Source organism: Gopherus evgoodei, chromosome 6 (genome assembly GCF_007399415.2).
Source record: "Gopherus evgoodei ecotype Sinaloan lineage chromosome 6, rGopEvg1_v1.p, whole genome shotgun sequence".
Lineage (NCBI taxonomy): Eukaryota > Metazoa > Chordata > Testudines > Testudinidae > Gopherus > Gopherus evgoodei.
Genome location: NC_044327.1, coordinates 1842819 through 1856161, shown reverse-complemented (window position 1 = coordinate 1856161; position 13343 = coordinate 1842819). Strand labels below are relative to the sequence as shown.

At 48.2% G+C, this 13343-nt stretch overlaps 1 protein-coding gene across 7 annotated transcripts in view; it reads left to right on the top strand.

The window, feature by feature from the left end:
- The window catches only part of ELP1 (elongator complex protein 1), a 149121-nt gene that overhangs the window by 61514 nt on the left and 74264 nt on the right, over nucleotides 1-13343 (top strand). For 6 of the 7 annotated variants that reach the window (XR_004000872.1, XM_030566039.1, XM_030566038.1 and 3 more), the window contains 4 exons: nucleotides 2110-2213; nucleotides 8307-8360; nucleotides 8466-8571; nucleotides 10026-10138. Coding sequence is in view for 6 of the 7 variants with exons in the window: in XM_030566039.1 (XP_030421899.1) it covers nucleotides 2110-2213; nucleotides 8307-8360; nucleotides 8466-8571; nucleotides 10026-10138 (377 nt within the window). In the remaining variant the exon portion in view is untranslated. The remainder of the gene's footprint in view (nucleotides 1-2109; nucleotides 2214-8306; nucleotides 8361-8465; nucleotides 8572-10025; nucleotides 10139-13343) is intronic. The other variant, XM_030566040.1, reaches the window with a different exon arrangement.

Below are 13343 nucleotides of genomic sequence, written 5' to 3'. Positions count from 1 at the left end.
GTCCACCTGAGAGAGCCTCCTGGTAGAGACTTGTACACCCTTCAGGGATCAGTGACCCTCCTCAAGTATTTGTAGTGACTCCAGGCAGCCTTTTCCAAACAGATCGTGCCAGCCTGAGGGCTGGGCAAATGGGCCCACGCCCAGGGTGCCATAGCCAGTGAGGCACCACAAGGGGCTCAGGCTTCCCCTGGCTGGCTGTGACCAGACTTCTCTTTTCCCCAGCCCCACCCCCATGTGGGACTGGCAGGCTTCTCCCCACCCCTCTGGCCCCTCACTCTTCAGTTGGACAGCTGGGGGCTCTGGCTCTGCCCCAGCCCCAGGAATCCCAGAGCGACACGGCTTGCTGCCGGGAACGGAGCCGAGTCCCTAGCTGCCTGAGGCCTTGCATCACTTGATCTCCGGCAGAGGCCAAGAGGAGCAAAACTTTTATGTGAGTTGGGGTGGGGGCGAGAGCCGGGCCGGGCAGGGAGGTAGGGGGGACTTAAAGTGACAGTGCGCTCACTGTCTCTCAAACTCCCCCCCCACCCCACCCCCACACACTTGTATTATTATTATTATTGTTATTGCTGCTTGGTACTTCCTGTCAAAATGCTTGTGGTGAGCCAGGAGTGGCTAGGGGCTGCAGGAGGGCCGTGGGCTCTGGCAAGATGCAGCCCCCATGTGACAGCGTGAAGCCTGCCTTGATGCGCAGGCCAAGCGCCAGGCACCACAAGCCACCGCAGCAGTATAGAAGTAAGTATGGCAATACACCATATATCATGCCACCCTTTCTTCTGCGCTGCTGCTGACATAATGACGGGTTTCAGAGTGACAGGCTGACAGTGGCCTGGGAATTTGCCAGTTGTAGCAGTTACTCATTGTGACCTTATCTGACTAAAACATATTTGCAACAGATCTGTACAAAATGTGGCATGTAAGATGTCTATGAAAAGGCTATGATTTGCTGAACATGTTTATGCTATTTGTATGCATGTATCATTTTTGTATTTGAAGTTGAGTATTGGCTCTATACCTGTATTTCAAATGTTTGCTCCTGGGGTAACGCCCACAAGGTAATTGGCCAATACATTTTGAAGGGACTAGTCAAAGTAAGTGGCTTATCAAGGGACACTTAAATCACAATGGACCATGGGAGATGCCCATCTACATTGAATGGACTTTCCTGTGGACACTCCATATGAAGTATAGGTAATGGCCCGGAGGCGATGGGGTAGGCGTGAGAGGAGCCCATAGGAACCAGTGGTGATGATGGGAGAGATGGCACCAAAATACAAGTTTGCCCAGGGCACCATTTTCACCAAAGCCAGCCCTGCAAACAGAGTAGTGTTTGGTATTCAACTGATACAGGGCACCAAAAGTCCTTAGATTAGCAAAGAGAAGTAAAAGTTAAGACATAGTCCATCTGGCTAAGACAGTGTGATCAGCCAGCCAAGCTGCTATGGCCTCCATTCCAGGCTTACTCGTGCACATTCACTCTCTCTCTCTGCCCCTTTCTCAGTCCCAGGTAAGAGCTCTGTGTCTCTTCAAAGGGAGCACTTAACTCCGCCATCCGGCACCTTTCTCATTGTTCTAAAGTTGGAGCCTTGGCTTGGCTTCCCTGCTGAGAGGTGAGGGAAAATCTCCTTTCTGCTCATTAGCTAGGTGTGAACATTCTGGTAGCTGGGGCTTCCCACTGTCTCTTGGATTCTCCATTGATGTGGGTCAGTTTCAGCAGGTTCCAGGCAGTTATTTGATGACCCATTCATTGCACCCCAAATGGCAAGGGGACGTGTACACCTCATGTCTACTGTTCTTCGCCAAGAGGAGAGACAAGCTTTTCACCCCCAGTGGATAGCAGTGCAAAGTACAGAGGGAAACTGAGGCATACATAGGATTCATATACATATTACTGAAAATTACCATTTTGTTACATTTGCTATATGCTGGACTCAAATGGTCTCCAAGCTCAGTTCTGTTTCATATCATGCGCTGGTACTCTTACAACAGAATGTACTCGTACAACACACCTCCGTTGTTTTTATGAGGCATGTGTGGCAAAGGGTGTAGGTGTAATGTTTGTTTTATTTGCTGACTTGGAAAATAGCCTTAATCTTCTCTGTTAATCTTCAGAGGCTCCCATTCCAGCCCTCGAACCGTGGAGGAGCAGCACTGGCTCTGCTGTTCAGTTCCCTTCTCTGTGTGTGCAGACTGCACTGGCCATGATTGGTGGAGAAGTAAGTGAACAGCTGGTGGATTCAGCGCCTAGTTCTGGAAAATTAGCCCCAAACACCTACCATGTGTTCATGTGGGCCAGTAGGACTGAGCATCAGGAGGACAATATCTAGAAACGTTCCTTAACATTGCTGTCTCCTCATTAGTGCCTGCAGGGTGAGCTGTGTGTGACCAGCGTAGCCACCTACACATGCCTTGCCCAGAGAATGTCTGGTGATTTATAATTCACAAAATCCAGCATTATTATGGAAAACCCTGCATTAATTTGGAGACTTAAATGTAGGAATGTTTAGATGGTAGGTCCCCATGGCAACTGGAGCTCTGCACTGTGTGCACATGCAGTACTTGTCAATATTTTATATGGCATTAAACGCTTAATACAGCTGAACAGTATAGCCAAATTACGTTGTTGTGGAATCTTGTTACACTTCCTGTATGCAGTGTAGTTGTGTCAGTCCCTGGATATTAGAGAGACAAGGTGGATGAGGTAATATCTCTTTATTGGACAAGACAAACTGTCAAGCCACAAAGAGCTATTCTTCAGGTCTGGGAAAGGTACTCCGAGGGTCACAGCTAAATGCCAGGTGGAACAGGTTGTTTAACATAAGTAGTTAGCACAAATTCTAAGAGACCATTCAAGGTAGAGTGGCCCATTAACACCTCTGCAGCCAGAGGACAAAAAGATGGGGGTAGTGAGTTACAGGTTATTGTAATAAACCATAAATCCAGTGCCTCTGTTCAGGCCATGATTTTTAGTATCTAGCAGAATTATGAATTTAAGCTTCCAGGCTCATCTTTTGAAAGTGGTGTGCAGGTGCCCTGTTAGGATGAGGACTGATAGGTCAGATATAGAGTGATTACTTTGTGAAAAGTGTTCACCCACAGGTGATAGGGTGGTTTATCACTTTCCTGTGAGAGTTTATTCCAGTCTGTCTGATTTCACCCACATAGTTGTTACTGGGGCATTTAGTGCACTAGATGAGGTACAGCACATTTTGACTTGTGATAGGCATGTGTAGGATCTATGGATCTTGAAAGATGTGTTGTGGGACGTGTTGATCATAGTAACAGTGCAAATATGTCGGCAGGTTTTGCACCTGTTCTGGCAGAGTGTGGTGTTGTTGTGTCTTGGTCTGTGGGGAGCATACTTCCATTGGTGAGCTTGGAGAGGCTGAGGAGTTGTTTGAAGGCCAGAAGTGGGGTTTCCAGAAAGATTTGTCTCCGGATGGGGTCCCAATTAAGCATGGGTTGTAGTTGTTCTATGATACCGATATGGGTTCCAGCATATGATGGTAGGTGACAATTAAGGGCTGGCAGTCAGAGAGGTTTTTATTTCTGTATTGAAACAGGTTCTCTCAGGGTATTTGGGTGGCCCATTTCATGATGCAATCTACTTCTCTGGTGGAGTGTCCTTCTTTGGTGAAGGCGATATTAAGGTGTATATTCTGAACTTTCCCCCTGGAGCATATTCTGCAGAATCTAAATGGCTGGCTATAGATAACAGATTTCTTGGCATGTTGGACTGGATATATGAAGATGTGTGTTGATCCAGGGTTTCTTGCATATTGTTGTCTGTAGGGTTCCATTGTTGAAGCTGATCATGGTGTCCAGGAAGCTGGTGCTGGTGTGGGGGTGTTCCAAAGAGAGTTTAATGGATACGGGGTGATTGTTGAAGTTGTGGTGGAAATGTATGGGAGAGTTTAAGCCATCTGTCCAGTGGATGAAAATATCATGGATGTATCTCAGGTATATCATTGGTTTAGTGATGCATTTATCCAGAAAATCTTCTTCAAGGTGGCCATGAAGAGGATATTGGCATATTGGGGAGCCATCCTAATACCCATGGCTGCTCCCATGGTTTGGACAAAGTGTTTGTTTTTGTGGATGAGGATGAAATGGATTTGGTTGTCCATTGTCTTGTAAATATTTGAGACAGGCAGCTATGCTGTCATTGTAAGGGATATTGGTATATTGGGAGGTGATATCTGTGGTGTTGAGGATGGTGTTCTGAAGGAGGTTGTTAATATTGCAGAGTTTGTGGAGGAAGTCAGTTGTGTCTTGGAGGAAGCTGGCCCTTTGTGTGGTGAGTGGTTTGAGGATGGTTTCTAGGAGTCGCGACATTCATTCAGTAAGAGAGCTGTGGTCAGATATGATGGGACTGGCTGGGTTCCTTTGTTTGTGTAGCTTGGGAAGCATGTAGAAGGTCCCTGGTGTGGGTTCATGGAGGATGGGTATGTAGTTTCTCTTGGAGTTGTTTGGGGAAGGATTTGATGATATCCTTGAGTTCCAAGGTAAATTAGTGATGTGGGCTGGTCTTTGAGTTCTTTATAGTACTGTAGGTGATGTTGGAGAGATGTCTGTTTGCCTTGTTAAGTTGAACCCAACCCAACCCAAAATACACGAACAAAAGCACCCAGACAGACCCCTCATATCAGGCCACAGCACTCTTACTGAAGGAATATTGTAATAGAAAGCAATCACTCTTATCTGATTTACCAACCCTCATCCTCAAAGGAAACCTGCACACTTTCTAAAGACAAGCCTGGAAGCTTAAATTCATTACTTTGCTAGACATTATAAAAATCATGGCCTGAAGAGAGAGCCTGGATTAATGGTTTCTTACAGGGGTAGACAACCTATGGCACGGGTGCTGAAGGCGACAAGTGAGCTGATTTTCAGTGGCACTCACACTGCCCAGGTCCTGGCCACAGGTGCGGGGGGCTCTGCATTTTAATTTAACTTTCAGTGAAGCTTCTTAAACATTTAAAAAACCTTATTTACTTTGCCTACAATAGTTTAGTTATATATTATAGACTTATAGAAAGAGACCGTTTAAAAACATTAAAATGTATTACTGGCACGTGAAACGTTAAATTAGAGTGAATAAATGAAGACTCGGCACAGCGCTTCTGAAAGGTTGCTGACCCCTGGTTTATTACAACAATGCACTGGTACCACTCTTTTTGTCTTACGACTGCAGAGGTGTTAGTGGGTCACTTCACCTTGAATGGTGCCTTAGAACATGTGCTAACTACTAATGCTAAACAATCTGTTCTGCCTTGCATTTAGGTGTGCTGTTCAGGGTACCTTTCCCTGACTTGAAGAAGAGCTCTATGTGGCTCAAAAGCTTCTCTCTCTCACCAACAGAAGTTGGTCCAATAAAAGATATTCTTCGAGTGATTGCTTATATTCATTCCAGTTAGGTGTGCACGCACCGCATGCACGTTCGTCGGAAGACTTTTTACTCTAGCAACACTCGGTGGGTTGGCTGGGCCCCCCCTGGAGTGGCGCCGCAATGGCACTGGATATATACCCCAGCCAACCCAGCCACACTTCAGTTCCTTCTTACCGCCCATGTCGGTCGTTGGAACAGTGGAGCGCGGCTTAACTGACCTCCACTTCCCTAGCTACTTGTAGTTCTCGTTCGTTATCATGTACATAGTTATATAGTTATAATCCTTATATATAGTTATATAGTTTTTTTATTTGCTAACATAGTTAGTTTAGTAATAGTTAGGGGGGTTCGGGGACTAGCCCCTTCCCCGCACCCGGTGCTGGAGCCCATGCCCGGCTCACCGGGTTTCAAACCGTGCTCAGCCTGCCACAAGCCGATGCCGACAGGAGATCCGCATGACTCCTGTTTGAAGTGCCTCAGGGAATTGCACTTGACGGCAAAGTGCCCCATTTGCAAGGCTTTCAAGCTGAGAACAAAAAAGGAGCGGGACATCAGACTTAAGCAGCTCCTCATGGAGGCAACCCTCACCCCTCCACTTTTGGCACCGAGTGCTGGTCAGTCGGTGAACAGAAGCGCCTCCGTGGCACCGGACCGCACCAGTACGCCCAAGGACTCACGGCACTGAACGTCACCGGCACTGGTACACCACACTGCTCAACCTGTCCATAGCCAGCCCAATTACTCTGCCTCTCCAGCCGGACCTCATAACGCAGGACCATGGCAATCTTCGCCACCCGGACCTGCAGGCCTTCCACCTCACAGTGTGGCTCCTGCGTGGCTAAACAGGTCGGAGTTACGCTGCTCCGCTCCGATACAACATATACTCTTGAGTAGCAGAAAGCCTGCCACTCGGTCAACATATCTGGCCAAGTGAAAACGTTTCTCCTGCTGGTGTGAAACGCAGAATAATACTCCCTCTCAGGTCTTGATCCCCACTATCTTGGACTACCTCTGGTCCCTTAAGCAGCAGGGCCTGGTGATATCGTCTCTGAGGGTGCACTTGACGGCCATCTCCACATTCCATCCAGGGAAGAGTGGACACTCCGTGTTTTCCCATCCTTTAGTTACTAGATTTCTCAAGGGCCTGGAGCGCTTCTACCCCCAAGTACGCCGCCCTGCCCCTACCTGGGACCTCAGTCTAGTCCTAAGCAAGCTTATGCTTCCACCATTCGAGCCATTGGCAACTTGCTCGCTGCTATACCTGTCCTGGAAGACAGTTTTCTTAGTAGCCATTACATCGGCCAGACGAGTCTCCGAGCTTCGAGCGCTAACGGTGGACCGACCATATACTGTCTTTCACAAGGACAAGGTACAGTTGCGACCGCATCCGGTGTTCCTCCCTAAGGTGGTGTCGGCCTTCCATACCAATCAGGACATCTTCCTTCTGGTCTTCTTCTCGAAGCCTCACTCATCTCGGTGGGAACAGCAGTTACACTCCTTAGATGTCCGTAGGGTGCTTGCTTTTTAAATCGATCGGACGAAGCCCTTCCGGAAATCACCCCAACTCTTCGTTGCTGTGGCTGACCGGATGAAAGGCCTACCTGTCTCCTCCCAGAGGATCTCCTCTTGGGTGACAGTGTGCATCCGCACATGCTATGACCTGTCTCATGTTCCCTCGGGCCATCTCACTGCACATTCTACCAGATCTCAGGCTTCATCAGCCGCCTTCCTGGCCCATGTACCAATCCAGGAGATATGTCACGCAGCTACCTGGTCCTCGGTCTACACCTTTGCTTCGCACTATGCTCTGGTCCAACAATCTAGAGATGATGCAGCCTTTGGCTCAGCGGTTTTACACTCTGCCACATCTCACTCCGACCCCACCGCCTCGGTAAGGCTTGGGAATCACCTAACTGGAATGGATATGAGCAGTCACTTGAAGAAGAAAAGACGGTTACTCACCTTTGTAACTGTTGTTCTTCAAGATGTGTTGCTCATATCCATTCCAAACCCACCCTCCTTCCCCACTGTCGGAGTAGCCGGCAAGAAGGAACTGAAGGGTGGCTGGGTCGGCTGGGGTATATATCCGGTGCCATTGCGGCACCACTCCAGGGGGGCACCCAGCCGACCCACCAAGTGTTGCTAGGGTAAAAAGTCTTCCGATGAATATGCACGCGGCGCGCGCACACCTAACTGGAATGGATATGAGCAACACATCTCAAAGACCAACAGTTACAGAGGTGAGTAACCGTCTTTTACCTCATCCAACTTGTCTTTCTTACACTTCCTGTCAGGGCTGTCACTAATCATTGCATTAAATCATTATTATAGTTTGGTTTTATTTTTCCAGTTCACTTCCTTTTTAGAAACTGGATGTTAATCACATATCCAAATCCACACACTGGCCTCTATTATAGTGGGTTCCCAATGTCCTGTTTCCATGCTGCCAAATGGAGGGCCTTGGGCTGCTCACAAGCTAAGCAAAACAATGTGCACTGCACAGCTGGGTCTGATGGCTTTCAAGCCATTAGTCTTGTCGCCCGACCAGAGTTATTCAGAGATGGCAAGTGTGCTGTTCCTTATCAAGGATGCTACCTAGGTCAAGTTTGAAGCTTTCAGTAGAAAGACATTATTGAGTTTCCAACCGCAAGGGTCTGGAGACCCTTTATTTCATTATTTATTTTTTTTAAGCAAGTAAACACTTTTTATATTGAGACCTCAGTGATCAAACAAATTCCTATCCAACTTCCTTCAGTACTTGACTGCTATGTTGAAAATATGCATGAGGCATTCCAGTCCACTTGGAAATCTGACAATCTAAAGGTAATGGGCATATAGCAAAGGCCCATCTCAGTTATAACAATGGTGCCGCTAAACCAGTGCTGTAACATATTGTAATTGTCCATCCTTTTCATTATAGGAGGCCATCCTGGGTCTGACTGATAGATGCCGTTTTTTCATTAATGATGTGGAGGTACCAAAGCTTGTTCTGATGCGGTTTCACTTGTCTGTGTGTAATTATTAGATTTCATCTGCTGCTGCTTGTGCTCATAGATTTAATTGGATTCGCTTTCCACAGGTGGCTTCCAATGTTACCTCATTTGCCAGATACGATGATTTTCTGCTGGTGACCACCCACTCCCACACCTGCCAGTGTGTATCTTTGAGGGACACATCACTGAAAGGTAAACGTTCAGATACAGCCTTTGGTATGTAATAGGCCTTACCGTTTGCTTCCTGGGCCCTTTGCCCTCATGATGAAACCTAGACAAGCTCGCTTCCAAGGCCCCATGTCGTGGCCATGGTGCCGCTTCTTGATTGTCCAGACTGGCTGCTCCTGATTGGTGCCAGTGAGTTCCCTATATTCTCTCTTGGCTGTGACTGGGGAGACTCTTCATCCACTTCTGGGAGCTCCCTCCCTCACTTCCCAGCTCTCCCTAGCGCAGGGAGGAGTAGCTTACTCTCCACAAACCGTCGTTGATCTGTGATACAACAGGAGTGACCAAAGGACACTTGAAATCACTGTGCCTTGGTCTGCAGAGAGAGGGGGAGTAGCTGGGGGCAAGCCTGAGCATGCAGGCCATCTGCCTGCCTGGCCCCCAGGAGAAGTGGTTGGGGACAGCACTGGCTGTGCAGGCCACCTGCCTGCCTGGCCCCCAGGAGGAGAAGTGGTTGGGGACAGCACTGGCCATGCAGGCCACCTGCCTGCCTGGCCCCCAGGAGGAGAAGTGGTTGGGGACAGGACTGGCTGTGCAGACCACCTGCCTGCCTGGCCCCCAGGAGGAGAAGCAGATGGGGACAGGACTGGCCGTGCAGACTACCTGCCTGCCCGGCTCCCAGGAGGAGATGTGGTTGGAGAAAGGACTGGCCGTGCAGACCACCTGCCTGCCTGGCCCCCAGGAGGAGAAGCAGATGGGGACAGGACTGGCTGTGTAGGCAAGCTGTCTGCCTGCCACCCATGAGGAGGAGTGGCTGGGGGAAGGACTGGTGACCTGCATGGTCAGTCTTGTCCTCAGCCGCTTCTCCTCCTGGGGTGCTTCTCCCCCCCTCCCCCAGTAGGAGAAGCAAGTGGGGACAGGACTGGCTGTCCAGGGTGCCCCCAGGAGGAGAAGCAGCTGGGGACAGGACTGGCTGTGTGGGCCACCTGCAGGGGAAGCAGTCAGTTGGCAGGAGCCACCTCTTGTTCTCTTTGATAGGCTTTGCCTTCACCTCCCAGAACAAGGCTGAGTGCTCCTGGTGGGGGGCAGGTAGGATGGAAGGGATGCCTGCTGAACCATGTTGGGCAGCATCTGACTGGCACCTGGACGTGGGAAGCTTGGGGGTGTCCTGGAGGGGCAAAAGGATGAGGAGGAAAGGCAATGTACATGTTCTGTGCTTCAGGCAGCTGCTTGTATGTGTGTATCTGCCTGGTGTCTAGACTCAGCTCCTCAGGCATTGGCTGTCTCCTCTAGTCTGTGTGTGATGGGGCTTGGCACAATGGGACTGTGAACCTGACTGATGCCCGGGGGCACTACTAGAACGTCGCTAACAACGGGTGGGTTCCCAGCAGGAACTCAGCAGACACCTGTGGCTGGACTGGGGAAGTTGCACTGTGTGTAGGGACTTATCATACCCTTGCTGAGACCTCTGCCATTCTCAGTTCTGCAGGCAGGCTTCAGCAGTTCCTCTTCTCCCAACGAGACACTGCGCAAGGTGGAGCGGGGCTCCCGCATCGTTACTGTTGTACCCCAGGACACCAAGGTCATCCTGCAGGTCAGCTCTCATGGTATTGCCGCAGCACCACGTGTTAGCCCACGCTAGGGAAGCCCCACCATAAGGCATTACTCAGCTGTTTGGAGAGGGTAGTAGCTAGCTAAGCTATATATTATCATGTACTGTGTAACAGCTGCTCTTGCTTTCCAGGCTATGGGATCACCACTCACAAATTGCTGAACTGTAGATCCTGATCTTACTGGATCCTAATTATTACAGCTCATGCTGCCTCTCTGGGAGCCCCTGGCAGGAGAGGGATTTTCAAATAAATAAGTCTTCAGTGGCTGCTCGTGGTGATACTGAAGCATCTCAGTAAATTACAGGGTCAGAGGGTGATCTCTTGGTGCTTATTGTCTGTAGTAAAGGCCCTGCTTCAGGAGGGCTGAACATCCGCACTTAGGGCTAGATTTTCACCCACTGAGGATGGTGAATTCCTCCCCTCCTCCTCCCAAACCTCTGCCAAGCACTCTTGAACTCCAGCCCCATGGGAATGGGAGGTAAATGGACTCTTGGCTTCATTTGCATGAAAAGGAAACTGTCATGTGTGCTTCCTGCTCTGACCCTGCCCACCTGCTTTGATACCATCTGTTGTGTGTTTCAAGCGCACCTGCCCCCACCCACTTGCTCTGATACCCGCGATCATGTGCGCTTCGTAGGCTCTTGCCCTGCCCATCTGTTTTCATATTTCAAGAAGGGGAAGTACACACAAACATTAGAAGGCCGGTTATACAGAAATGAAAGGGAACAGTCACGAGTGGAATGCCTGCAAACTGCAGGGAAACTTTTTAAAAAAACACCATAACGGAGGTTCAGACTATACTTATACCCCAAATAAAAAAGAGTCGAGGACCAACAAAGCTGCCGTGGCTAAACTGGGTAAATGCAGTGGTTAGAGACAAAAAGGCATCTTTCAAAAACTGGAAGTCAAATCCTACTGAGGAAAATAGAAAGGAGCATAAACTCTGGCAAATCAGGTGTAAAAGTATAATTAGGGAGGCCACAAAAGAATTCAAAGAACAACTTGCAAAAGACACAAAAACTAATAGGAATTTTTTTTAAGTACATCAGAAGCAGGAAGCCTGCCAAACAATCCTCTAGGGCCACTGGCTGATACAGATGCTAAAGGAGCACTCAAGGAAGCCAAAAGACAAAATGAATTCTCTGCATCCATCTTCACTGCAGAAAATGCAAGAAAGAGTCTCAACCTGAGCCATTCTTCTTATTTATCAAATTTGAGGAACTTTTTCAGATTGAGGTGTCAGTAGAGAAGGTTTTGGAACAAATCGATTAAAAAGTAACATTCACCCAAGAGTTCTGAAGGAACTCAAATATAAAATTGCAGAACTGCTAAGTGTGATATGTAACCTATTGCTTAAATCAGCTTCTGTACCGGTTGACTGGAGGATAGCTCATGTAACACTGATTTTTAAAAGAAGCTCCAGTGGCAATACTAGCAATTACAGGACAGTAAGCCTGACTTCGGTATTGGGCAAGTAGTTGAAACTATAGTAAAGAATGGAATTATCAGACACATAGATGAACATAGTATGTTGTGGAAGAGTCAAAGCTGCTTTTGTAAAGGGAAATCATGCCTCACTGATGTATTAGAATTCTTTGAGAAGGTTAACAAATGTGGACAAGGGTGATGCAGTGAGCATAGTGTACTTGGACTTTCAGAAAGCCTTTGACAAGGTCCTGCACCAAGAGTTCTTAAGTGAAGTAGGCAGTCATGGGATGAGGTAAGTTCTTTGAGTGCTGGTCCTGCATGGGGGGATGCATGCATGCCATGCACCTGAGTCCAGGAATTCTTTCAAGCAGTGTCCGTTGGCGCACACACACATCTCTTCGTGCTTCTGCCAAGATATGAGGCACCGTTCAGACTGATGCCTCTCCAGGTCTTTCTTATGGCTGCATGATCGGAATTGGAATCGTCTGTCCTCTTCTCCCTCAACTATTTGTAGCACCTGTAAAGGCAATTGTAAATAGTTTTTATTCTTCCTAGCTTACTGGTTAGTTAAAGTTCATAGTATAGTGTGTTTTTTCCTTGGTTGGGGATTCCCTCCTTGAGTCTTGGATTATGTCTAGAGACCCAGGTTTCAAGAATTGCATCTCTTGCTCTCGCTCCTTCTCTGTCAGCGATGAACATCAGCACTGCTTCTATTGTCTGGGCGAGACAATATCTCTGTGAAGTGCAGTATTTGTTGCTCATTCCCACCCAGAATTCTGACAGCTCACAAGCTCTGCCTACAAGAAATACCTGATGGAGAAGGCTATGAGGTCCCTCTCCAATCTATTCCAGGGAGACCCCTTCTACATTGGCCCCTCCAAGCACATGCTTGGTAGCAGAGTTTTTAGTACCTAAGCCCAAAGATTCTTCCTCTAGGGTTTCCCATGAGAGCAGAGGGAACTCATTGGGGGTAAGGGCAGATCCCTATCAAGGACGGTCCATAAGAGATGCATTGCCTCCCCGAGCCTGTCGAAATTGGGTGAGACTTCGTGTGTGGAATCTAAAGATCTGGATCCACTGAAAACCCCTAGAGTGGAGGGGAAAGCATGTAAAAAGAAAGATCTGCTGATTCTATGATCACCCCAGTATCAAAGCATAAGGAAAGACATCCGGCGGTTCTGTCTATGAGCTGTGTCAGTGCTATGGTGCGGTGCTGGTGCTGCAGAGTTGTTAATGCTGCTAGTGCTGCTATTCTTGGGGCTCTGCTGTTTGTTGCGTTAGGAGAAATGCAGCCTGTAGATTCAGTAGGCCTCGATGTTTTCATAAAGAGACCACAGGCTTGGTTCTGTGTCAAAGGTGCTCATCCAGGTTCATTGTCAGAAAAACACAGTGCTAGTGTCCTGACCAACAGGTCACAGGGACACTGACAAATGTATGCCCACGACAAGCTCAGGCTCAGCATAACAGGATGCTGTCCCCTCGGCCAATACAAAGATGCCCCTCCTATGACTTCTTCTTTTATACATTGATACAAGGTCTGTATCACACTCCAGATGTTATTAGTTGCCACCCTTATTCTTGTACCTGCTAGTTTGAACAAAAGATCCTCTTCCATTATCCTGTCATCCCATCCTTATCATAAGAGGAGTCGGTGTGTTCCTGTACCATCTCTTAGGAATGTGTTTACACAGTTACTTGAGAGCTATGGATGTTCTTGTACCATCCTCTCAGGAATGTGCTTACTTAGTTTTAGCTAAT